At 36.5% G+C, this 26,946-nt stretch overlaps 3 protein-coding genes across 8 annotated transcripts in view; 2 read left to right on the forward strand and 1 right to left on the reverse strand.

Moving 5' to 3' along the window:
- Positions 1-11,868, forward strand: part of LOC128671356 (fatty-acid amide hydrolase 2-A-like) — a 35,664-nt gene extending 23,796 nt beyond the window's left edge. For all 6 annotated transcript variants that reach the window (XM_053747769.2, XM_053747767.2, XM_053747772.1 and 3 more), the window contains 8 exons: positions 964-1,181; positions 3,471-3,582; positions 4,690-4,868; positions 6,984-7,106; positions 7,570-7,671; positions 8,658-8,825; positions 9,209-9,388; positions 9,903-11,868. In XM_053747769.2, the coding sequence (XP_053603744.1) occupies positions 964-1,181; positions 3,471-3,582; positions 4,690-4,868; positions 6,984-7,106; positions 7,570-7,671; positions 8,658-8,825; positions 9,209-9,388; positions 9,903-9,998 (1,178 nt within the window). In that variant the 3' untranslated portion in view covers positions 9,999-11,868. The remainder of the gene's footprint in view (positions 1-963; positions 1,182-3,470; positions 3,583-4,689; positions 4,869-6,983; positions 7,107-7,569; positions 7,672-8,657; positions 8,826-9,208; positions 9,389-9,902) is intronic.
- A 1,567-nt stretch (positions 11,869-13,435) lies between these two features.
- On the forward strand, positions 13,436-17,018 carry MAN1. The gene is made up of 2 exons (XM_053747531.1): positions 13,436-13,548; positions 13,625-17,018. Exon 2 carries the CDS (start codon positions 13,633-13,635, stop codon positions 15,970-15,972), a length of 2,340 nt encoding a protein of 779 aa, XP_053603506.1. The 5' UTR covers positions 13,436-13,548; positions 13,625-13,632; the 3' UTR covers positions 15,973-17,018.
- A 79-nt stretch (positions 17,019-17,097) lies between these two features.
- On the reverse strand, positions 17,098-22,162 carry BckdhB (Branched chain keto acid dehydrogenase E1 subunit beta). The gene is made up of 8 exons (XM_053747532.2): positions 21,963-22,162; positions 21,432-21,568; positions 20,301-20,444; positions 19,734-19,889; positions 18,937-19,108; positions 18,446-18,591; positions 17,976-18,062; positions 17,098-17,500 (listed from the first exon to the last, which is right to left on the reverse strand). The coding sequence occupies exons 1-8, from the start codon at positions 22,084-22,086 to the stop codon at positions 17,360-17,362; spliced, it is 1,107 nt and encodes a 368-aa protein (XP_053603507.1). The 5' UTR covers positions 22,087-22,162; the 3' UTR covers positions 17,098-17,359.
- Positions 22,163-26,946: the final 4,784 nt, after the last annotated feature.

The following is a 26,946-nucleotide window of genomic DNA, read 5'->3' on the forward strand; positions in this document are numbered from 1 at the left end:
ACGAGAAAATGTGCCTGTGAAGGTCTAATTTCAGAATAAATTATTTGAATTTGAATTTGAATCTGATAGTAAATTAAAAAAAATATATAGTATTTATTCCTTTTTTATTAAGTACATTTTTATTCAAAATCAAATCATTTATTCAGAAATAGTTATTTCTCACACAAGCTACAAACTACTGGCATTTAAGAACCACTGCTGAGAAGAAATGCCGAAATAAACTAATTTTAACAGTGTTAGTCCCTATCATGCCAGTATGTAGGGCTTACCATTATTGTTTCTTACAATTTTTTTTACTAATAATATATTTTGATATATTAACAAGTAAAATGTATATCAAAACAGGTTATGATTGTGATCAGAGTGCTGATTAAAAGAATATTTTAAGGAAGAACAAAATATGAAGGGATGCTGTGTTCTTTATTTAAAACTAACGGCCCGTCATAACTTCGCTCGAGTTAAACCTACTAACTATTAAAATTTCCTCTTGAATCACTTTACTATTAAAAAAAATCGCATCAAAATCCGTTGCGTAGTTTTAAAGATTTCATCATACATAATAATAAATTTGTTTATTTACTTCTCACAAGGTTATGGATACATGTAGGGTTATAATTAATTGACAACATCATTTGAGTAGCGAACAATCTAGTCCTTGTGAGAGTCTGGAGTCTGAACTAGGCCGCAGCCTGTACTACAGATCTCTCCCTCCTACTACTTAAGAATGTAATACATTGTGTAAGAAAGTGAGACATTCCAAAAGAAAGAGAGAGAAAAAACATAGGGAAATACAGCTGGAAGCTACTTCATTTTATATGTAGTGATAGTGATTTCCGATCCGCAAACAAAACTGCCATATTCCAATTTCAAATGAACTAAAAAAAAATTACATACATCCGAATTATTATACGTTCCAATTTCAAATTAAATTTTAAAAAAATCCGAATTATTACGTTTTCGCAGGTCTGTCAAACGCCGTAGGCTGTCTAGAAAACGCCGGCCGCCGCGCTACCATAGACGGAGAGGCAGTACGCCTAGTCAAAGAGGCTGGTGCTATTCCTCTCCTCGTCTCGAACACCCCTGAACTGTGTCTAGGCTGGGAGACAACTAATTTACTTCGCGGTGCCACGAACAATCCCTACGATTTCAATAGGACGCCTGGAGGGTCGTCGGGCGGTGAAGTAAGTTTTTGGTTATATCTTAACTTATAAATAATAAATATAAATATATATAGGACAAAACACACAGATTGAGCTAGCCCCAGAGTAAGTTCGAGACTTGTGTTATGGGATACTAACTCAACGATACTATATTTTATAACACATACATAAACATCCAAGAGTCGGGCCAATCAGAAAAAGATCATTTTCCATTATGACCCGACAGGGTAACTCGATGCGCGATTGAGTGTACCTAGTAAATGTAACGATAGGTATACTTACCTTGTCAGAAAATATATTTTCTGACAAAGTAGGTGTTAGGAATTATCACGTGATGAATGCAAGATCTCGTCTCGTCTCGATTGTATACAAAGCACGGTTCACACTTCAATATATCCTTAATCCTTATCTTCATATTATAAAACAAAGTCATCTGACGCGTTTATTCGCGATAAACTTAAAAATACTGCACGGATTTTCATGCGGTTTTCACCAGTAGATAGTGTGATTCCTGAAGCAGGTTTAGGTGTATAATTTATTATCTTTTTACACGAGCGAAGCCGGGACAGGCCGCTAATCTTAATCCTAATCATAACTAATATTAGAAATGCGAAAGTAAGTTTGTTTGTTACATCTTCACGCTCTATCTACTCAACCAGTCTTGTTGAAATTTTGCATGCATGTAGTTTGAAGTGTGGAGAAGGACATAGGGTACTTTTCATATCGGAGAAAATACTGTCCGTGGGAAATTCACGCGGGCGAAGCCGCGTGCAAAAGCTAGTAAATAATAAAAATAAAAAATTGGCGTCTATTTAAAATTTTAAATTCTGACAGCACGCTCTTAATAACAGCCTAATAGGTTCTCGTTTTATGGGATACGAAGCCCTAAAAAGAGTAAAAATATTTATAAAAAGTTTTTGAATCTTACTGTGGATTGGTCCTTAGCACAGCTAAGTGGTCGTGAGCTGGTCGCGCGTCTGTTTGTCTGTTTGCACACAACTTCACACGCGGTCGATGTTGACTATGGCGTAAGTCGACATGGGAGAGATCATGTACTCGAACAAGTCTTGCATAAACTATACGTAAAATTAGGCATTGCAATAATCTCAATTATGACGGAAAGCGGGCTCGGTAAATATCGAGATTTTTTGAGAAAAAAAAAACATAAAAACGTTGTCTTGGTGTAATGGGTACCTCACTGTCAATGCTTGCACTGTTTTGTTCTGGTTTGAAGGTTGAGAGAGACAGTGCAAATTACAGGGTTCTGTGTTACCTATTGGTTAACTGGTAGAAAAAGCCTCAGGCTTTAAGTCCGCCCTTTACCTATTTTTTGTCATAAAGTTATATGAACAAATAATGTGGCAAAAGACCCTAGGCCACAGTGTAGGGAAAGAGCGTGTTATATCCCTGGTATCTTCTTCATAGTCTTATTCCTCATGGCAGAGGGTCGTGGTCATTACTTGGAATGAAACACACACAACAACTTTCTTGGCATTATTAATGGAGTGGTTTTCCATTAGTAACAAGTTAATAAGAATCAACCAGTGTGCAGGTTTCCTCACGATGTTTTCCTTCACCGGAAGCAAGTGGTGGACGATGAAAACTACTATACAGAGTCAGATTGGTATACAAACTAATGTGGCACGAGTAGGATTGAACCTGGGACCTTTCGATCCACAGGCGGGCGTCTTAGCCATTACACCACCACCGCTTCATCCCTAGTATTTCTGATGTTATATTGTAGTTTTCATAGACCTCCACTTGCTTCCGGTGAAAGAAAACATCGTGAGGAAACCTGCACACCGGTGGACAGTTTTCACTAGTGTGTATGCGACTACCTGCCGCTAGATGGCGGTAAGTAGTCGTAAAAGTCATGTTAAGCAACCTGAATAAAATCTGACACCAGTGTTAGCAAGCACTCGATATGATGATAATATCCCTGGTATTGTAGGCATCCATACGCTACATTCTTCTTCGACGATCTCCAACGATTTTAGAATTGGATTTTAGTTAGACAGCGGATACCACTTCCTATGCCTTTTTTATACTACCAAGCAGGAAAACCAATATATCCAACTGTTATAAATGCGTTAAAATTTGTGGGGATATACGTGTGTATGTTTGTTCCTCTTTTACGCAAAATCTAGAGCATCGGTTGTTATGCAATTTGGTACACGCGTAGAATATAACCCGGAATAACACATAGGGTAATTTTTATCCCGAAATTCCCACTGGAGCGAAGCCCCGGAGCGCTGCTAGTATCAGTATAAATCCATAAAAGATTATTCATATACGTTATGTTTGTTGTAGGCGGCATTGCTTGCATGTGGCGCGTCACCCCTGAGCGTCTCCTCAGACATCGCTGGCTCTATTCGAATACCAGCCGCCTTTTGCGGTATTTTTGGACATAAGCCCACTCCAGGTACGTATCTCACTACGCTTTTCCCGGTTCTTTCATCGGCCATATACTTGTGTTGATATTAATCATTAATCATCTATACATATAAAACTCTTAAGTTACTGAGTGACTGACAGACAACGTACAGCCGACACTACTGGACGTAGGAAGCTGAAATTTGGCATGTAGGTTCCCTGGGGAGTGTAGGTGAACACTAAGAGATTGGCATTTTGGAAGTTCCACCAAAAGGGGGTGAAAGGGGTGAAAATCTTTTATATGAAAGTTTTACACCGTTGAAGATAGTGACTTGAAAATTTGAATTTTAGTTGTTTACAACAAATTAAAGAACACGTATTTCAAGTTTTTCTGAAAATTCACCCTCAACCCCTTCAAAAAGGGGGGGGTTTAAAGATTGTATGGGACTTAATACAATTTTCATGATAAAAAGCTGAAAATTGGTAAACATACTCTTCATCATTTTTCTTAAGGAATGACCGAGATTTTACTGTGAAATTCACGCGGGCGAACAAAAGCTAGTCATATATATTTCCCAACTAAATGTACAATAGGGCACTCTTTCACCTTCACATTTGCCCCGTTTCATTCGCGTCAGTGACCCCTGAAACCCGGATTTCGCGAAAAAAACCTTGAAATTTTAAAGATTGTTGTGATTTGATGACCGGCTTCCTGTCTGGCGTCAACCTTCTGTGGTAATTAGTAGAAGGAAGCAAATGTTGTGATCCACAAGGCTCACGTCTCTCTTTATTAATATTAAAAATATAAAGACCATTTGTATTCATATCACCTTTCCTTTCCTGCAATATAGCAGTAGGCTGCTTCAACCTGGACTGCAAGAAATTGCACTAACCATAAGTCCATCTATTGTGCATATTTATAGTTGTCTTTTTCAAATCGTGTCTTGACTTTGGTGCAATAATAATACAATACTCTTCATTGCACCAAAATTGAAATGTACAAAAAAGAAATATCAACATACAAAATAAAAAGGGACAAAGGCAAACTTATGGCTAAAGCGATCTCTTCCAGTCAACCTTGGGGTGGAAGGAAGCGATATTCACTAAAACACTGGGTCACTTTTTATATCTATTAAATATTCGGGCAAATTTCCAGGTATAATTCCCATAGAGGGCCACATACCAACGCTGAGTGATGAGAACTACCCTCGCTTCCTGACCGTGGGTCCGATGACGCGCAAGGCTGAGGACCTGCCGCTCTTGATGAACATAATGGCTGGCGAAAATAGGCACAAGCTGAATCTCGACGAGCCAGTGAGGATAGAGGATATTAGAGTGAGTTATGATCATTATTTGCTGATAATTGACATTGACGTCACCTGTCAAAGTCATGTAATTTATTCAGAAATTCGAATTTCACAGCCACTTTTTCACGTCATATTTTGTATTGTATATACTAGTGGCCCATCCCGGTTTCGCACGTGTAAAAACAAAATAAATTATATAACTAAACCTTCCTTTGGTAACACACTATCTGTTGGTGAAAACCGTATGAAAAACTATGCATCAGTTTTTAAATTTATCACGAACAGACAGGCAGACGCGGTAGAGGGCTTTGTTTTATAATAATATGTAAGGAAAAAGGATAATGATTTCTCAAAAAAGCTACAAATTTAAGAAAAAAAAACTGTTCAAAGAAATTACCATAAAATTTTCACTTTCGTGTGACAATGCTTTTCTATTATCTTTATCATAATCGAAAAAGAAAGCCGACCGCTACGCTACAGTAATGTACTTTACATCTCTTATATTCGATGTAATTACGTGCTAATTAGGAAAAAACAATTCTTACGTAACGCCGGTGTTTTTTTTTCTACTTACCTCACTCACAATCGAGATGTAAGTAGTTAGCTCGGGTGTAAGCATCAATTGCACCCTCAAACTATAGGCGCCTTCGCTGCGCTCGTGCGTATATCTCGAGCTGCAATTGATGCCTTACAGCCCTTGGCTACTAATCTACTATTAGTGCGATTCTACAAAGTGTTTTATTACTATAATGAATCGTACGACTGACACCATTGAATTGCTTTTGAGATTTCTTTTAAAATACCGACTTAGCCTTGTGCCGACATAGCATAATTTTAAAGTATTTTCTCTTGTAATTACTAACACGTTTACTAGTGGCATCCCTTCGCAACTAATAAAAATCAATTAAGCAGATATTTAACAACATAATTACCGGGAAACTTCGCATTTTAGCCTTGTACAATGGAACAGCGAATAATTCACATTATTTTATCGTGTATTGTTATGTGTTTTTATGTTTATTTCTTTACTAGTGATTGATGTTAAAGAAAAGCCAATTAAGCCAATTGAGCAAACATTGAGTTTCGACATCACTAGTATGTTTAAACGCGTCTTAAAATATAGTTTTGTCTTCTTATAGTCGCATTCCACATGGCCGAGTGGAATATAACACACACACATAAGTACATCCTGGGCGATATTAATAGAGTGGTTTTCCATGGCTTTCCCCACTACTTATATGCTTGTAGATCATCATATCGAGTGTGTTATTGCTAACGCTGTTGTCAGATTTTATTCAAGTCGCCTAAAGGCATCTGACATGACTTTTACGAATACTTACCTCCATCTAGTGGCAGGTAGTCGCATACACACTAGGGAACTAAACTGTCAACCAGTGTGCAGGTTTCCTCACGATGTTTTCCTTCACTGGATGCAAGTGGTGTTATATTAAAACTGCTATGCTATGGTACATGAGTTCAGATTGGTGTACAGTATGAGAGAGGAGGAAGGGAGAAGCAACACAGAGCGGTAATAGTTTATTTTATTTATTTAGCAGATGAACAGCGTCACAATACATGTACACAACAACTTAATAATATGCTTTGTCTCTGTGTAACATCTGTGTAACACTTTTTAGATAACCTATTTTCACAAATCTAGATTCATTTTAAATCATTGTACAGTACAAAAAATAGACACATATTTACAACAAATTACCCAACTGCTGAAATTTCTTAGGGTATTTTGATTGATAAGGATATTTTGATTGATTGATTAGGATATTTTGATTGATTGATTGATTGATCTCATCGTTTGCTTGCTTTTAAAATGTTATCCTACTTAGATCTGTCAGGCAGGCGTATTAGATAGTCTATTTCATACGGCTCAGCTAAGCCCGTACACTTTTATTCACAGCTTCTCCGGCGGGGCTTCGCTCCCGTAAGAATTTCGGGATAAAGAGTACCCTATGTGTTATTCCAGATTATTTTCTATCCGTGTACCAAATTTCATGACAATCCGTCCCAGTAGATTTTCGTGAAAGAGTAACAAACATACACACACACACACATCCTCACAAACTTTCGTATTTATATTGTTAGTAGGAGTTCATATCTTTGTCTATATCACTATATTCTTCTTCAGGTGCACTACATGACTGATGCGGGCGAGTCGATAGCGCTTTTAAATGTCGACGACAGTATCAGGCACGGGATCTTGAATGCAGTCAAATACCTCGAGAAGGAGTGCGGCTCTAAAATATGCGAGGTTGAATATTCGTCTTTTTACATGCTTTTATTTATATACTAGCTCTGGACCGCGCCTTCGCCCGCGTTGTTGTATCAGCGATAGCAGAACAGACGATTTTCATACAAACTTTCACCCCCCACTATAGACATTGGGGGTTGATTTTTGGAAAAAAAAAAATTGAACGGGGTTCTTTAACTACATGCATACCTTCATCGAAATTGATCTAGTGAAAGCGGAACAGACAGACAGACAAGACTTTCGCATTTATAATATTAGTATGGATGGATGTACACAACATAACATTGTAAATACAAAACTTACATATAGGAAACTAATTAGAAGGGTACTACCAAAAGAAACGCGAAAGAAAACTGTAAAAAAGACACGCATTGGCGTGTTCAAGATAAAGACAGATTTGTTGTTCTGTTCTGTTTATTACCTGTTACTATTATATTGTATAAATATTGTTACCTTTTAACAGGAAAAATTCAAAGACTTGGAAGATTCGGTGGAGATATCCGTGTCGGTCTTCTTCGCTATGAAGGATATTCCCAACATGTTACAAGATCCCACTAATCCGAAAGTAAGCATACTTGAATTATTTGTTATTTGTTTCATTTTAGGCACGCATAGAGTATTCACATAATAAAATCTTACATTAAGGTACAGTCAACAACTCTATGGCGCGGTAAATAACGACTTTGCAATGAATTTGGGTAAATTGATGTGCTGTTGACTGTACATTAAAATGTTTACTATAATAAATAAACACCAATAAACAGCGAGCACAACATTTGCGAAGAATTTCGTTATTTACTGGCGGCCCGCCCCAGCTTCGGTCGAGTAAAACCGTAAAAAAATAGCCTATGTCACTCCTGAAGGTTTCGCCTATCTTTGTGCCGAATTTCATCAAAATCTGTTCAGTAGTTTTTGAGTTGTTCATTACAGACAAAAATACAAATGTCTTTATAATATTAGTATAGACAAGCGATGGTGGTCCAGTGGTTAAGACCGTCAGCCTGTGATCGAAAGGTCCCAGGTACGAATTTTACTCGTGCCGGGTTAAAACGGGTTGCACACCGGGAGTGCAGGCAGAAGTGAAAACTTGAATATTGACGTTGTGCATTTTTGACATCTTACGAATTTTCGATCCAGGTTCTGACGCGAGTTTAACATTTTCTACTCATCACAAAAACTGCACAACGCCGCTAAATAAGTTTTCACTTCAAAAAGTTATAAATAAATAAATTGTAGATATAATAATGAGATGTAAAAATTCTGGAATAGAACGAGAATTGAACCCAATAAAAAAAAAAAAACATAATTTCTTGTAACAGTGGGGTATGTGATTAGTTAAGTGTACCTGCTACTCTCTAATGAATATACGTCGGCGTAAGACGTAAAGAGATGAATTAATTCAGCCTAACTGGCATTGGTCTCGATAGCTCAGTGATCAAGAGCACTGTCCCGGATAGACGGGGCGCGGGTTCAATTCCCGCTCGATTCCATAATTTTCAAAAATAAGTTTAAAAGCATGTGTTACATGTGTAACATTGAAATAATTTGTAGGTCGACAAGAGCCTGGCAGTGGAGCTGATAAAGTATATGTTCGGCGGCGGCTCGCGCTCGCTGCAGGGGCTCGGCTTCACTCTCATCCACAGAAACAACCTTTTCATACCCGAGTCCAGGAATAAATATTACAGCGATAAGGCGCACAAGCTGAGGGAAGAAATGACGGTAAATGTTTTATGTTATCCTAGCTGCGCATGAGCTTCGCTCCCGTGGGAATTACAGGATAAAAAGTACCCTGTTGTGTTATTCCAGGTTATATTCTACCCGTGTACCAAATTTCATAACAATCGGTCCAGTAGATTTTGCGTGATAGAGAAAAAAATTAATTATGTGTGTAACAATTAAAAACAAATTAATTAAATCGATTCACTTAACGTGTCATTGAATTATTATTTTTTGTTTTTTTTTTTTAAATATTTCTATGTTTTTATAGAATTAAGTAGTTTTCTACTATATGTGTAAGCTAGGGATTATAATGTTCGTTAAATTAAAAATGAACCTATACAAAATCTATACAATATCTTGTGACACGTATATCTTCGTTTCAGAGGGTACTGGGCACAGACGGAGTCCTTTTGTATCCAGTATTCAACGGCCTCGCCCACAGACACAACCAGGTGTTCTTCCGAGCGTCAGGCGTCCTGTACACCATGGTGTTCAACATCCTGGGCATGCCCGCCACCAGCGTGCCCGTCGGCTGGCACGACGGGCTGCCCGTTGCCGTCCAGGTCAGATAGACAGATGGCGTTGTGCGCAAACAATTAAACCGCGCAAGCGAAATTTTTGGACTTTTGCTTCACTTCATAATTTTTGTTGCTATTTAGGAATGTTAAGTCTAAATTTGTAGCGTGACGTTTTCCAGCTATATTAAAATCACTCTATTCTCTCGTAGATATTTTAGGATAGGGATAAAACCCTTGACAGCTGATAGGCAACAACAGTCATAAAAACACAACAGATTTTTTTTAAATTTGAAAGTTGTTTTTTTATGTGGGCCCTTGATTTCGTTGGGCATAGCCAGGAATAAAGCTGAGGATATGCGATAATGAGAGAGAGAACTATTCAAATTCAAAATTCTTTATTCAATTTAGGATGATATACATCACTTATTGACGTCAAAAAATTACTTATTTCATAATTTTGTTTAATTGTAGGTATTTTCACTATTTCTAACCTTAAAAAGAAAGTACAAAATTAAATTTTTTGAATATTTTATATATATGGTGTGAAATACTTTTCCAGGTGATAGCAGCTCCAAATCAAGACAGATTATGTCTAGCGGTCGCCAAACAACTGGAGATAGCATTCGGAGGATGGCGGCCGCCGCTGCCGGCGTGAGGTGTGGACACATTACTCGAGTTGAAACATTACCTACATTTCACACAAGGCGATAAATCCACGTATACACTAGACAACATTTGACCAGCAATATCGCTCTTTCTCACTCATTACCATTGCTCGAGTGAAACAGCATATCGTCTATCTCACTCATGTAAATTGTAATGAGAAGGAAAAGGACGATATGTTGCGCTTCAAATGTTCCCAAGTGTATTCGTGGCTTCACGCTCATCCAAATCTTTGTCCAATATATTTTTTTTATTACTTTTTTTTGCAGTGTCCGTATAAATAGCAATATTTGACAAATAATAGCTATCGTACTTAGGTACAAAGCTATTGTTGACAAAAAACATCACTTTTTTTTTGCAATGCTCGTAATTTCTTCGGACAAATGTTGATATTTTCATTGTGTGCATAATTTTTTGTTATATCTTGAGAAATAATTTGATTATCAATGTGATTCATTACACTGATCATTGTGCAATTGTAAGGTTCTTCGATGAGGCATCTCAATCAAAACTTTATTTTGTATTATCTAGTCTAGTGGGGTTATTTAATATTATTTATTAGCCCTAATTAAACCTAGACCACAACGCACAATGTGCAGATTTTATCATCATGACTTTATTATTGTAGTTTCGACTCGGCGAATGTGATGTTTATATTAATATCAAACCACAGTTATGGCGTGGTGATTTGTACAATAGATTTACCGTTTTGTACGTCAATGTTATTCCGGGTGAGATTTTAAACTAGACTTTAGACTTTTCCAGAGTTTTTGTTTGAGATTTTTTTTCAGAGATTAATTTTCGAAAATCCGTACAATTTTATTTGTTAGCTGCATGTTAATGGTGTGGAAAATAATGTGTATGTCAATAAGTTTCCTATTAAATTTCTGTATTTTTTTTTCTATGGTAACATAACGTTATGGTAACGTAACGTTAACAATGTTAAACTTTTTTCTACGGTAACATCGTCCTTAGCCCTTACGATTATTCTCCTTATGCCGCTTCTCGATTATTTTCTTCCTCTTGGAAATGTAAGTTTAACTATGATTACAATCTCACTCTGTAGTTATAAAGTTAAACCAATAAGATTGGTCTCCGTTTGTCTAACATTGAATTACTTAAGAATCGTAATTTGTAGGCTAATCTATTGTGAGAACAAATGTTGCTAGTTTTCATACAAAATCTGCCCGAACTCTGCAATATGACATTATGGACGTTAAACTTTTACATAAAAGAAAAGGTTACATACTAACCAGTAGTTAAATTTTGTATGGAAAGTAGTAACTTAAAACATAATTATCTTAATCGTAATATCAAATTTCTATTACAGTATGTTTTTGAGAACTTACACGTGCTAAAAGTGCCCAACTATAATGTGATGAGATGAAATCTGAGTATTTTCTATGTATTTATTTCTACTTGTCGTTTCCTGGTGATTCTGATGTTTGCACTCGAAATGAGGACCCTGTTTCCTGAATATTTGGAAGATATTTACGATGATTTTCGGTGTGTCCCTTTCTCGAAAAGTATTTTCTCATAATCTTAATTTTCTTTAATCAAAAATTTTTTAGATTTATGAAAAGTACTTTTTAAGAAATGGATTATGCCATTTACCTAAATAAAAACAACGCGTACCTTTTGATACGTAACAATATTGCAATAAACAATGTGTATTAAAGGATTGAAGAGCGAGATTATTCTGAACGGAACTAACTGGAATCGTTATGATCCTGAGAAATCCAAATTTGTTGTATATCAAATTACATTTTTATTACCTACTTCTTGTAGATTTTATTTATATACGTGCTGTTCTAGAGTGTAATTTGTTATAATGAGCAAATAAACGACGTCGTATTATTAAATGTATTTTATTTTTTTACTTTGACTTCCATTATTATATATATGCACATAAGTAAACGAGAAATGACACAGCCATTGTTCTAAAACTATCATCAGGGACCTTTTGTTTCACACTATTATTAATATTCTGTTATGACAGATCGTGATCGGACTCAATAACTTTATAAGGTAAATGTTCAAATACCTATTGCTATACCTACTTACTTGGTGACCTACTAAGGGCTGCATACGTCTCATATCACAAAGTTTAAAATGTTTTTACAAACTAGATAACACTCGTGTTATTTTTACGGTCGGGAAACGAGAGGTTCTTCTATGTCGCCTAATATGTATTTAAAACGTAAAATATTAGAAAAGTAAATAAAAAATATATTAATTTCTTTTAGGCTAAACTGCGGGTGGAACAGATTAGGTATGTATGTAGGTTAGGTAATAGGTAGGTACTTTCAGTAGCTAGGTAGGTACCTACCTATAGGTAACCGCGGTAAGCAATAATACCTATTCAATTTTCCCGGCAAGTATTCTGGTGTTGCCAAAAGAAATGTGCGTTTTATTCAATATTTCCGGAACTGATTATTCTTAATTTTCTTAATGCTCTTAAATACAAATTCATAATTAATATACCTTGTTATCAATAATATAGATAGTCTTGTTTTTATTTCTTAGGGGTTAGACAGAGCCAAGAGACTCTAAATTCAATAGTCACGTTTATCTAGTATAGATAGTGGGCTTTCGCGTGGATTTAGTAAATACTTCTACTAATTCCTTCTTCCGAAATAATGACAAGTTAGTCCATTGCATGTGGAAGTTCCGTTAATATCTTCAACACACGACACGCGCGTGCTAGCGCGGTAATCACAATTTAATAATGAGCAAATAATAGCATATTACACAAAACTCAGCGTAGACGGCGCTACTGGTACAACTAAGGTTCACAAATTAACATTGCCAATCGAGGCAAAAAGCGCCAATTTTCAATATTGTTGTAGATTTACGACCAAAAATACCTTCTACGCAATCGTGGTGCGAGTTTAAAGGAAAAAGGAAGGATTTAGTGGATTATACCGCAAATAATAACACTATTTTAGGTTATGTTCTGCATTATTTGGTCAAATGTGCTCATAAACTGATATATAAACATGATTTTGACTGAAGATCTTACCTCTATTTTAATAAGTCTTCACGTGTGAAGTGTTCCGAGCTTCTTTTCGATCGTTTACTGAGTCGTAAATATTACAGCGTCAGGCGTATTCCATAGTTTTCGAAGTTTTTTTTTTCTTATGAAAAACAATTGTTCCCAATAATTTGGCACCCGAATATTCTACATTGTTGTATATTTTCACAAACGAATGCTTATATAATGAAAGGATTTAATCGACATAGCAAAAGGCGGCAACGCTTTTGTGTACCTAACACACAGTGCTATACTCTGGCGGGATAAATGTGCAGTAATACTCCCAATTGAAAAGGTTTTTAGATTTTCCACAAACACATTTTTAGTTAAATCTAGTCGACATTATATTCATTGAATCGATTAGATTGCACAACATTTTTTTTGTTTATACTTAATTTTGATGCTGGCAATATTGAGTAACGACGATCTTGCAAATGCGTGCGACATGACGCGCCGGTGAATTTTTCTAAAATTGACGTAATTTGTCTGAGTATATCTTCAAAATAAGGTGATAAATGTTATTTATTATGTTTATATTTATGTATTGTGCGTGAACTTTTTAATAACTAACAGTTGTGTTGCAGATTTCACAATGGCCGATCAAGTTGATTCAATGTCAGATGCAGAATTGCGAACCAAACTTGCCGAGCATGGGTTCCCTATTATGCCGATTACTGCATCCACGAGGAAGCTTTTAGTGAAAAAGTTAAAATTGGTGCTCGATAACAAGAGTAAGCCGAGGAATAGTGTTGATAGCAAGGTGGAGAATAGACGCTCGCTTGCGCGGTATTCTAGCGGCGAGGAGTCTGACTTGGATACGACGAACAATGCAAAGGAGAAGCGGGGCCGAAGAGCGACAACTGGAGGTGCTATGTTGCCGCCTGTTAGTAATACTGCTAGTAAATCTCGACGCACGCCCACTAAAAAGATTTCGCCTGCAAAACGTGACTCCGATAAGGGGTCTGAATCTGAGGAAGAAAAGGCGCCAGTACGCACTCACGAGGAAGTGGAAACTGTCACAACCAGGCGGGTAACGAAAACCTACGCTACCAATGACCAGGAGGACTATGAAACTGGCTCTGATAGTGATGTTGACACAGATAAGAAGAACTCATTTAGTCGCAGTCACTCTAGATCTAGTGACTATATATCCAGTACTCTCCCCACTATTGACGCGTCTACTAGTCCCCCAAAATCGTCAATATTTTCTCGTCCGTCCATATCAACATCAGGTTATACCCCAACTATGACTTCTTCGGATCAGTTAAATTCTATTAGATCTCGACTTGGACTGACTACATCTTTAGGTGACAGACCATCAGTAGGCAACTACAGCTCAAACTTTACTACTAGTACGTACCAGCCATCAACTTCTACAATAGATGAAGTGGAATCTCCATATTTAAGTAATTTTACCAGGCGTTTGTCTGCCTTGAAGGCAGACCCTCCTAAAACTTCTTTCCTTGACCGAGACACAAATAATGGCAGTACTCTTTTACCTCGTCGGTCTTATATCACTGGAGTTGCTAGATCTGATGTTGTGGACTACAAAACAGCTAATGATAAGAAGTTTCTTAAAAATAATCTTGTATCTTTGGCCCTGGTTGGGTTGGTGGCACTTTTTTTTTTTTGTTTATTTTTTATGTATATAGTTAAGATGAACAATATAACATCGGTGGTGGATGATCAGAACAGTGTCATACCTATCTGCCAGCTCAATATTCCAGGAAACCGGCCAGGAATCAACTGTGTACCTCGAGAACAGGTTAGCTATGCCAAGGACCTATTGAAGGTAATACATCCTGAATTGACAACCCGAGCCGCAGCATTCAAGTGTGGCAAGCCTGGTGCTCTGCCCTATTTGACTGAACGAGAAATTTTGGACATTGCTAGTTCTAAAGCTGATACAGTGGATATCAGTCAATGTCGCACAGACCTCAATAATCTTCAAGTATTGTTGCTACACAACCCACGTTGGGGTCTCAGTGTGGTCAAGCTAAAAAGCCTTTACACAAAAGATGCCGAATATTTCCCTATCTCTACAACTGACATTATTGTGGAGCAACGCAACAAGGGCAGTGTTGCTATAACACTCTCTGACCCATCTACACCGTTCACCTGTTTGATTGTCAACACCCTGTACTCTGCAGGATCTACCTTGATCCTAATGGCAACAATTGCTGTGATCATGTTTGCTTTACATAGAGCCTACAAATATTATGTGTCCTATCAGAAGAGGAAGAGTGAAGACATCTATTCAATGGTCGAGCAAATTATCGATGTGATTTCTCAAGAGACAGAGGACAGTGGTGAACCCTATATTTCTGTGGACCATGTAAGAGACACCTTGATAAGCCCACAGAACAGAGAGAAAATGGCTTCAGTGTGGGATGCTGCAGTGAAATTCATTCAGAAGAACGAAAGCAGGGTTCGACTAGAGATTCAATCTGTGGACGGTGAGGATTGCAGGGTGTGGAGATGGATTTCGCCGCGAAGCAGCCCGAAACGAAGCGACGCGTGGCAAGGACAAGCTTTCGAGACCCAAGAAGGATCTGTTAACAACTTGACTGTTTCTCCCACTCCTTGTCTGAAAATTCGTTACATGTTTGACAAAAATGATACCAACCCCAACTTGAGGAACGTTATTCAGGATGCTATTTTGGAGAAATGCGGCGAACGATGCAATATCTTACATATTGATATTGAGAGGTCCTCGTGCTGTGTATATGTGAAGTGTATGAGTCCCACTGACGCTGGTATTGTCTACCGCAGCTTGCACGGCTGGTGGTATGAAGGTAGACTCATCACAGTCAAGTACTTACGCTTGGAGCGCTACATGCAAAGGTTCCCTAATTCTCCATCTGTTGGTCCCTTCCTCAAACCTTCAAAAGGCCGACGCAATTGGGACGACAACTTTGGCGCTGCATTTTGAGCAGCATTGTGTTTTAATTGTACCGACTGTAGATGTAGTAGTTGCTTGCATATTATTTATTGCAAATTAATAAAAATGCACGTAATAATTCTGTTTTGAATTAGAATATTTCAGAACAAGCGTATTTTTAAGTATATTCTGTGTTCAAATTGAATTAATATAAATGAGTCATTGCCTTTCAAGTCATTTTCTGTGGCATTTTCATTATTTTTAGCATAATCTTTTCTTGTAAAATAGATGTTATGTTCATCTTTTAAGAACAAAATTAATACAGGTACATAATTTGGACAGTAATGGATAAACCATTGTTCAGTTGTTATTTTTGATATTTGAGAGCATTATCAGCTCGTAGACTTGCCTTTGATGTGACTATTTGTAGATCTACGTATGTTAAGTTTCAGTATTTGTATTCTTACCAAAGCATGTTTTGGTAAAGAATATGCAGGTACAAAACAATCCAGATTAGTACACAGAATTGTATGGTTGGTTAGTGCTGTACTTTTCTACACTGCTTTAGCGGAATGCAATAAAGGCTTAGCCTGAATTTTCTTATATGGATTCTCGTCAATTAGTCTTCAGAGGATGCTTTGCTAAAATTTGATACTTTGCTAAAATTTGTTGTCATGATCTGATTTCTCCGAGGTGCTGTTGAGAATGGAATGCCTTTTTGTATCCTTGCGCTTATGAGGAATAAAATTCTGCTCATTTTGACCTGTATATATCTGACATCACAATATTCAATTTAATTATTTCTTTAATTTCTTAAGTTTAGATGTAAAACTTTTGTTACTGGATTTACTAATGTTTTTGTAACGAATTGTTAAAAAGTAGTGCTAAGTTAGTGTAAGTTTCATAGGATATTTCCGATTCATACAATATATTCTCTTATTTTAAAGTGTTTGATGGCACAATGTAATGATACAAAATGTGTGTTTTATTTTCGTAAGGTTGACATTTATTTGTATTTCTACTAACTCCTGTTCTTAATTATTAGCAACATTTCTATGGGTTGATTTTAATTTTTTTAATAAATTGATTTAAGTAAATCTGTCTTATTACTTGTTCAAATTCCCCTTCGTTTACCTATCACTATGCCACAACCGGATAATAGTAAAGTACGAAACATATTCTGAATAAAATTTATTAACACAAGCCTTAAACGATTCGCTCATTAACATACCAATATAAAATTACATCGACCCCATTACAAAATACACCTAACACTTTCTCACTATATTTTCAGGGGTCACCACACCAATGAATTTGTACAACGACACGCTATGCGTGTTTTCTTGCTATGGGTTACACACCTAGGGCAAGAATATACGCATGGCGTGTCATCACAATTATGAATCTTTAGGTGTTACAGATAACGCCAGGCGTGTTTTTAATATTCCATAAGTTCAGTGAGAGCCTGGTAGCAACGCCATTTGTTGGGGATGTAGAAGGGCTCGAACACGTGCGGGAAGGGGGAGTCCCAGCCCGTCACTCGGGACACGGCCGCTTCTAAATGCAGGAAACACTCCTCCTGAGAAATAAAAAAAACACTTGTCACTGAAAAGGAGATGAAATCTGCTTACTTATTGAGATATTTTAATTTTCTTCGATTTACTTTACAGTTATGAAGTTAATGTTAAACAAGTAATTTTACTACGTAATATTGTTCATAAAGCAAAATGAAAGTTGGCTTTTGTAATTTTTATGATAGTTACCCATGTCTCGCGGAAAAATATTGAGGAATTATGTTAAGATCTCTTTCATTTGGGTGAGTTACCGGTTACATTCTCAGCCGTGACGCTTAGTCTTCCGGGCGTCTCCCAAACAACAACCCTCTTTAGAAATGCTGTTGTGGCTTTGTAAGGTTTTCATCTCATTTATAGAATTGTCCTACCATAGAATAACACTACTCTAAAAGTACATTGCGGTATCGTGGTATACACGTGAGACTTGCTTTACACAGTTAAATTTATTTGCAGTTCCCTTATTTCCCAAAATTCCCATACCTGTATGGTAGCAGCGAGTTCGGCGCCGAAGCCCGACGTGAGCGGAGCCTCGTGCGACACTAGACAGCGACCGGTTTTTTTCACAGACTAAAAAAAACTCATCAATATATAAACATGAACGTTGAAAAAATAACACTTTATTTTGGGCAACCATGTAAAAATAAAAGTAATATTAAAAAAATGGTTGCCTGTAAAGTCGGTTTTACGGGCGAAGATTTTACGTGACAACGTCTTTTTACGCGCGCGGCAGACCGATCATAGTTGAGTGGGAGAGAGACGCAAGGCATTCGGCGGGCCTCTCTCTCGTTCGGTGACTCATCGTAACGTTACCGGGCGTTACACTTTTTCATAAGTGACTCCCAGCCACAACCTAATTTAAGACATAATTGGGAATTGATATCATCAGATTATCATGCCGACATCTTCACTACTGGACCACTACAAACTAAAGGCCACACAGATGCACTTACATTGCATACAGTTTCTTCATCCCAAGGCAGTATGGATTGCAAATCAATGACGTCACATTTGATTCCAAGTTTTTCTTCGGCCATTTGCGCCACTTCTAGTAGCACGTGTATCTGTGTGCCCCAGCCTATGAGGGTCGCCGCGTCACCTGAACAAAAAAAGATATTCACATTCACAGCCAGAAAACACTCCTAGTGTACACTGTTGGAAAACACGCTAGGCGTATTATATGAATTGTATATTGAATGATAAGATTCAAACGTGTTTTTTTGGTAGCAAAACATCCATATAAAATCAATATTAGTAAATAGCATGAGCATAGATGAATTTACTCAATATTTGAGCAGCAAAATAAAGATAAATGTATTAACATGACATTATCCTTTTCTTCCTCTGACTCGAATAGAAGAACACAAATCTCGATTTATTATTGTAAATCTGATGCATGTCTAACATGTGTGATTCTGATTAAACTTAAGTGTATTAAACTTACCTTCTCTCAAAACTTGTGCCTTCCCAAGGGGTAATGTGTAATCCTCAATGGGGACGTCTTCAGTAGCAGATCGGTACAAAATCTTGGGTTCTAAGAAAATGCAGGGATCTTTCTCTCGAATGCAGGACAGGAGGAGACCTTTGGCAGAAATAGGACCTCTGGGGACTACCACCTGAGAAAATTAAGAATAATAATAACAACTGAATTTAATTGATGCCGTGTCAGTTAAACTACTTGTTTGTTAACGAGCAAATAAATTTAAAGAAACCATTTTTTTCTTATGTGGTTAGTTTGAGTTGATCCGGGAAAATAATGACAGATTAGCACATATTCAGAATAATATGTTTTTTCAACCTATGTACAACTTGTATTCTTGCATGTGGTTATTATATTACTGTCTGTATCCTGCTGCATCTTTCACGTGGATATTCGAGTTCTCACTTCTAACTCTTCATGAGTTAGAAGTGAGAACTCGTTTATCATAAACAGAGATATTTTATCAAACCGGAACCGTTAAAAAAATACATACATAGCTTAGCATTATTGTATTACATAGTTCCACTTAACTCACTCTAGTTAGCGTAAAAATAACCTTGAAATTTTGAACATTCGGCTGTGTTTTTCCAGCCAGCCGTTTGCCTGACGTCTAGCCATCTCGGCCATGTCTCTTAGTCACCCTGGGAGAATATGGACTGGTCCTTTTCTAGGGTCATAACACAATACACAACACATAGGAGAAACACGCGCTACTATTAGAACACAGTATAAGTGTTGGTTGATGCGTAACTAATATTTACCCTAAGTCCCGGCACATGGGCGAAGAAAGCCTCGACACTCTGCGAGTGGTAGAGCCCGCCGTGACCCACCGCACCGGCCGCCGCGCGCAGCGTCAGCGCGCCGCTGCTGAACTCAGCGCCCGAGCGGTAGCGGGCTTTCGCTGCTTCGTTCACTATCTGCGAATACATTGTACATGCATGCGAGTTAAGGAGTGTCTTCTATTTCCGTGCCCAACGATGTGAAGATCCAATATTAATTGACAAAAAGGATGATTGTTAATTGAAGAACAGGCTGCAGTGAAATTCGTTGCGCCGCTTCTTCTTGACCGAAAGCAGAAAAGACCTTGGAAAGCTGCAGTAGACTTGATTGTAAAAGTCATCCTAGGTATTTTGTATTTGAATCTGACAACTCAAATGACTCATGTTTTGTCATTTGACACGATCTTCTATTCACTTAAATATAGGTAAACGAAGCTCGTGATATCGTTAACTAATAAAATATTTTGATAAATGTTTTTGCAAACAGATCTGTTTCATTTAAAGTTGCACATTTAATTAGTTACCTTTATATACCTATGTTTTCCTTACCTGATCAAAAGCAGGGAAAATATAATCGGCGAACTGTATCTCGGCTATGGCGGTGGCCCCAGCGGTGGCTAAACCGATGCCGAACCCAGCGATTCCTTGCTCACATAGCGGAGTATTGAATACTCTGTCTTTGCCGTATTTCTCCTGAAATTATATAACTTAGTTACGACAAGACGCAGTTCTATTTCTTTGAAGACTTTAATGAACTATAACCTGGAAAAACTGTAAGGCTTATATTTATTTTAAATACGCCTATAAATAATAAAAATGCACCAAACCTTTCGTACAACACGCTAGGCATGTTTTGCTGCAGTGAATATTTTATGCCTTTTTTATAACCTGTTTTATGTCTCTCACTGCTGGGCGAAGCCTTTCCTTTTGTCTTCCATAGATTTATATTTTGACGTTTGATGCCAATCGCGCTGAAACTTGTCTAGATTGACTTCATAGATTTTGTTCATTAATCTATTAAAAACAAATTTCACGATTTATTGTTTCAAAACCCGTGCTTTGAAAAGTTTCTAAAACTTTTGGTTAGTTAAGTTTCGTCATAATTAGAAAATATTTGAATGACACTAATTAATAGATTATATTCATGGTAACAGCAATCAGACCACAAGTGATATATAATTATATAATAATAATGCTAGATAAAAAAATAAAACACATTGTAGATATCATAATGTAAACAACTGTTTACTTTATGATATATACAATGTGTTTTAATTTTTAACTTGCAAATCACGAATAAGACAAGGAATATGCAATATTATCATAGAATACAAATGAGTTATTTAAGTTTTTAAGAACATGTCTTGTGACTTTTCTGCCAGAGTTTGTTTTGAGCATTTAGTTGTCAATATTTTTAGCTATTGTGTGAGAGAATTAAAAAGACTCAAAACTGAAATAAAAGCAAATTCTAATTATTTATGTCCCTCTGATGGGCAACACCTTACAAAATAGGGAATTTATAAATTTTTCAAGTGTTTGTCAGTAAGAGTTAGGTTGTATCGATAATCAATGTAACAATTGTTGACAAACCAAATTAAAAAAAAAATAAAATTCTTTCATGTATGCCTTTCAATTATTTAAATTGAACAGTGATAATAAGTATTAAATAGATATGGTCACCTGCAGTCCCAAAGTACATCGGAACACTCCCCCAAAGCCGACATCCTCCCCAAACAGCACAGCTGTTGGGTCATTCTTGAGAGTCAGGTCCATTGCATTATTAATGGCTTGCATCATGTTCATTTTGGTTGTTTCTCCTGAAAATGTACACAATCGAATAATAAATTATGTTTGTAATATTATATTCTCATTGAAGTTTTTTAAATGTCTTTGTATATATATCCTAACTATCATTATGAATACAAAGCAAAAGCTAGTTCCTAATAAAAGCATCCTAGCAAAGATTTCATTTCAGAGTCTGGTCAATCTTTGGTGACTTAATAAATTAATGTTACACATATCAATGAATATGGCTGCTAATTGTTTAATATTGATCTTATCAACTCCTATCACTTCCTACCTACCTTACCACACATGGTCAATAATCTTTATGAACGACTTAATACATCAGATTCATATTAGTTACAAACAACTATGTAGGTATATGATGAAAGAACATTGCCATAAATTACTACAGCAAGGAAAACTCACCTTCAACGGGTTTTGTAATGTCTGGAAAGTAAATGAAATGGGAGGAAAACCTTATTGTACAATCGTTCACACATTTTGCCACTTTGGTAAAAAGCGTAGTATTTTTTAACGCTAAATTCGCCATCGTGAAGGTACCGCGATCGCGTGTACGGTATGAGCGCCAACAGCGAATGACTTGAATAATACATGTTATCTACAATTAAAATGAGTTTGCTTCAACTGACGCGCCTTGATAAGCCGATGGTGACGTAAAAAATGTTTTCTTTTACTTTGATTCTTATCACAAACGCATTCAACGATTTCGGAGCGAGTGAATAAAATGTAAACAAAACTATTTCAACTGACTGACAGCAGTGACAAATGACATTTGACGTTATGGTATTCGGTAAATACCATGTCTTTTTATTTGACCAAAAAGTTGACTGATGTATAATTCTGCATACCTACTGTATACTGTGTTGATAACAAAAATAAATGTTGTTATGTGAAAGAAAGTGGTAAAAGTGCTAAATATACTAAAGGATGTCAATACAGAGCATAACTAGGCGTCTTCCCCTCCCGTGGGAATTTCAGAATTATGTATACAGCTGAGGTCATAAAAATAAAAAGTAAATCGGTCGCGGAATACGTATTCTCCACATAAAACTATGTACAGTTTGTCCAGAAAGTGAACTTCATTTTTGCCAATGTAATACCAAATATAGGTCATTTTATTTGTTCACTTTCTGTACAGATTGTATTGTATTGTTTGAATTTATTTCTCAAGAGATCGTGAACACTAGCATCCAATTAAAGTCGTTTTGTCGGATTTTATTTTGTATCTAGTACCTAATAATCTGTAGTACCTAGTTACGCCTAGACTAAATACTGTGGGCTGGCTGATACGTCACACGATCTTGTGAAACATCCCTCTGATTTCGTGACCAATGAAATAACAATGAATTTACTTACCTACTTGCGAAAGGGTACGTAGCTCACTAAGTAAATTGGATAGATTGTTAGTAGCAGTAGCATGGCTAGATTTACTTAAAGGTTCAAAAATAGTTTGGAGATCCAACCGGACAATAATCAAGTTCTAGTTTTTGCTTGCGACTTTACCCGCGTCTATTTCCTATATAGGAATATTAGAGAGGATTTTGAAGTATCTTGAGCGACTTCGCACGCGTGAATTTCAGTTCTTAAAAGGAATCGAAGTGAAATTTCAGTTATTCGTTCTTTGTCGCGTAATTGAAAAGACCGGTAAAATTTATTTATTAATATGATTCAAATTCGTACTTTTGTCATCTTTAGTTAAATTCCACGTTTCCCGCTTCAAAAATAGGTAGGTAATAAAGTTTCGCATACGGTATATAAAGTGAATATAATATTTGTAACAAAACCCCAAAATATATATGCCTATTATCGTATATTTGCATCGCATACATAACATTTGTATAAAATTTGATCGATTACGTCAGCGGGTCGATGCGTGGGTTGAATGTCATAAGTTCAGGTTTACCGAACAGGTCTTTGGAGGTTATATCAGGTGATCCCTTTAAAATAATACTTTAATTGCATTCTTTGATATATTATCAAAGGTGAGGTGGGTTGAAATTTTTGTTTCTATATCTGATTATAATTTGGAAGAGATTCTTTCATGGGATACATCCGCTATTATTGTAGGTATAGTACCTACTTAATATTACTTACTAACAGTTACTTTCCCGGGATGAAAGGTTCCTTATGTTCTTCCCTATACTTCAAACTATATGTATGCAAAATTTCAAGAAGATTGGTTAAGTGGATAAAGCGTGGAGAGGTAACAAACTTAGTTTAGGTACTTACATACTTTTGCATTCATAATATTAGTTAGGATTAACGACGACGACGGTGGACCAGTGGTAAAGTTCTTGCCACTGAACCGAGAGGTCTCGGGTTCGATCCCCGGTCGGGTCATAATGGAAAATGATATTTTTCTGATTGGCCCGGGTCTTGGATGTTTATGTATATAAGTATGTATTTGTTATAAAATATAGTACTTATCGTTGTGAAGACACAACACAAGTCTCGAACTTACTTTGGGGCTTGCTGAATCTGTGTCATTTGTCCTAATATATTTATATTTATTTATATTAATTAGGATTGTGCAAAAAGGTTACGAAAAGCAAATATTTGGTTTGCACATATTTTTATTTATTGCACAATAAGAAGGTAAATTATACAATTACGGACTAATCCCACGAAGGGATATCTTCCAGTCAACCAGCGACAGTTTCAGGGTATATTATTTACTCAATATAACTATATAAGTTACTAGCTCTTGCCTGCGACTCCGCTTGCGTTTAATTCGTGGTTCATAACCTATTTTAAGTTAGACCATCCGCTATATAAGTAAGAAAACCGCATCGTATTCCATCCAGTAGTTTTTTCGTTTTGCGCGAACAAACATAGCCCATTTACAGTTGTATTATATGTATAGATTACTAGCTTTGTCCGCGGCTTCGCCCGCATGAGTTATTATGCGAAAGCGGAACACAAACTTTCACGCCCCATTATAGTCAAATGGGGGTTGATTTTTGAAAAAAAATCTATCCTATGTTCGAAAGGAAGCCTTTAACCATATGCATACCAAATTTCATCAAAATCGGTCCAGCGGTTTGACCGTGAAAGCGGAACAGAGAGACAGACTTTCGCATTTATAATATAAGTACCTATGGATATGGATAGATATATCAAAAGTATGAATAAAGCGCAGTCTATTGCTCTAATCTTATCAATTATTCCTTTGTGATTGAGATCGGACGAGCGGGCCTTGCACTCACCTCACGAAAGTAAAAGTATCGAATTGTTCGAGTAAAACCACATTCGATTTTTCTTATTTTGCTGTTAAACCCGTCTTCTGAGAATCACAATGACAAACATGTTTGAACTAATAAAAATCGCGGAGTGTCTGCCCCGAAAATCTGTCGAGATTACTTGAGTCATGGCTTTTTGCATCCATAAGTGGGTACTAAATATATCCTAACTAATATTATAAATGCGAAAGTAACTTTGTTTGTTACCTCTTCACGCATTATCTACTGGACCTTTTGTTATGAAATTTGGTACACCGGTAGAAAATAACCTGGAATTGACGACCTCGGTGGGGCAGTGGTAAAGTGCTAGCCACTAAACCGAGAGGTCCCGGTTTCGATCCCCGGTCGGGTCATGATGGAAAAGGATCTTTTTCTGATTGGTCCGGGTCTTGGATGTTTATCTGTATATGTATTTGTTATAAAAATATAGTATCGTTGAGTTAGTATCCCATAACACAAGTCTCGAACTTAATTTGGGACTAGCTCAATCTGTGTGATTTGTCCTAATATATAAATATAAAGTATATATTTAAAAATATTTTATTTAATAAAAAAAAAAAAATATATTATATCCTGAAATCCCCACGGGAGCGAAGCCCCAGGGCGCATCTAGTTTCTAATAAAACTAACAGTTTTAATGAAATTCATAATTTATGGAACTGACAGTAGACAGACGGCAATAGATTTATTACCTAGTTTTAAGTAAAATTTTGACGTCAATATGTCATGTATACTTATTGTTACCGTCCTAATATAAGTTAAAAAAAGATTTTTGCATTTGAGTGGTCGGAAATGGTCTGTGGTGGTCCGTAATCATCATACGCATCCGTCATGTCGTACGTGGGCATCAACTAGTATAGAATATTACAAACATTACTTACAAGATGCAAAATGTAAAGATCTTATTAAGAGTTTTAAATCATCAAAAATTGTACTTACCAGAAGACAAATTAATGTTATTGTATGTAGATCTACTGTCTTTGTTTGTTATTACAATCACTTGTGCCCGGCAAATAATAACATGAAGAGAAAATATTTTATACACTGCGATTAAACACTTTTGTCTGTAGGCACTTAGTTTGGCAACGATGTACACCTAAAATAGCATTAAACTAGGAAGTATTTGAAGAATTACACGACCAAATTAACACTGGATTTGTGTCTGGAATGTGAAAACTTTATTCACAGCGTTCATATTTTTTTCCTTTATCTGTATTGTAAATTTCATGATTTTATGGCAATGAGAAGTACCCTAAAAGTTTTCATTAAGTATCATGGACCTTCTTCTTCATAGTCGTATTCCCCATGGCTGAGGGTCGTGGTCATTACGTGGAATTAAACACACACAACAACTTTCTTAGCATTAGTAATAGAGTGGTTTGCCATTGCCTTCTCCATTTCACACACAAGTTAATAATCAACCAGTGTACAGGTTTTCAGTGTTACGATGTTTTCCCCCGCCGGAAGTAAGTGGTGGTCGATGAAATATCAAATTTTTTGATTTATGAATGCAAATTATTTCTACGATGTTGCTACGTACCTACGTACGAAAATTCCGATACCATTTACCTAAATGGTATCGGAATTTTCGAGTTAAGGACTTGTAAGGGTACAAATTGTAATTTCAGTCATCACCATATCGAGTGTGTTATTGCTAACACTGTTGTCAGATTTTATTTATGTCGCCTAAAGGCATCTGACATAAGTTTTACGACTACTTACCGCCATCTAGTGGCAGGTAGTTGTTAAACTGTAATTTCAGTAAATACTAGCTGCGCCCTGGAGCTTCACTCACTTAGCAATTTCGGGATGAAAAGTACTGAATGTGTCATTCCAGGTTTTATTCTACCCGTGTACCAAATTGTATAACAATCGGTCTAGTTGATTTTGAAAGGGTAACAAACACACATACATACATCTTCCCAAACTTTCGCATTTATAATATCAGTAGAATGTTGGTATTTTTCAAGTTTTTGATGTAAGTAGTGGTTTTCACGTCAAATTTCATATAACGTAATATTTATCAAAGCTACAAACTACTACCGTGTCGGAACTTGTATCGAACAGACTTCTCCCTGACGACATTATATTACCTGCAGCTAAACTTGAGAAAATTGTTTATGAATGAAATGAAATTGACGACCAATATC

This window comes from Plodia interpunctella, chromosome 7 (assembly GCF_027563975.2).
Source record: "Plodia interpunctella isolate USDA-ARS_2022_Savannah chromosome 7, ilPloInte3.2, whole genome shotgun sequence".
Taxonomy (NCBI): domain Eukaryota; kingdom Metazoa; phylum Arthropoda; class Insecta; order Lepidoptera; family Pyralidae; genus Plodia; species Plodia interpunctella.

Excerpts from the sequence above, each read along its gene's own strand:
- MAN1 (XM_053747531.1), top strand. The coding sequence starts at position 13,633 with ATGGCCGATCAAGTTGATTCAATGTCAGATGCAGAATTGCGAACCAAA.
- BckdhB (XM_053747532.2), bottom strand. The coding sequence starts at position 22,086 with ATGGCGAATTTAGCGTTAAAAAATACTACGCTTTTTACCAAAGTGGCA. Across the intron at positions 21,569-21,962 it reads CATTACAAAACCCGTTGAAG|GAGAAACAACCAAAATGAAC; the intron begins GTGAGTTTTCCT and ends GTACATTTTCAG. Across the intron at positions 17,501-17,975 it reads AACTCGCTGCTACCATACAG|GAGGAGTGTTTCCTGCATTT; the intron begins GTATGGGAATTT and ends TTTATTTCTCAG.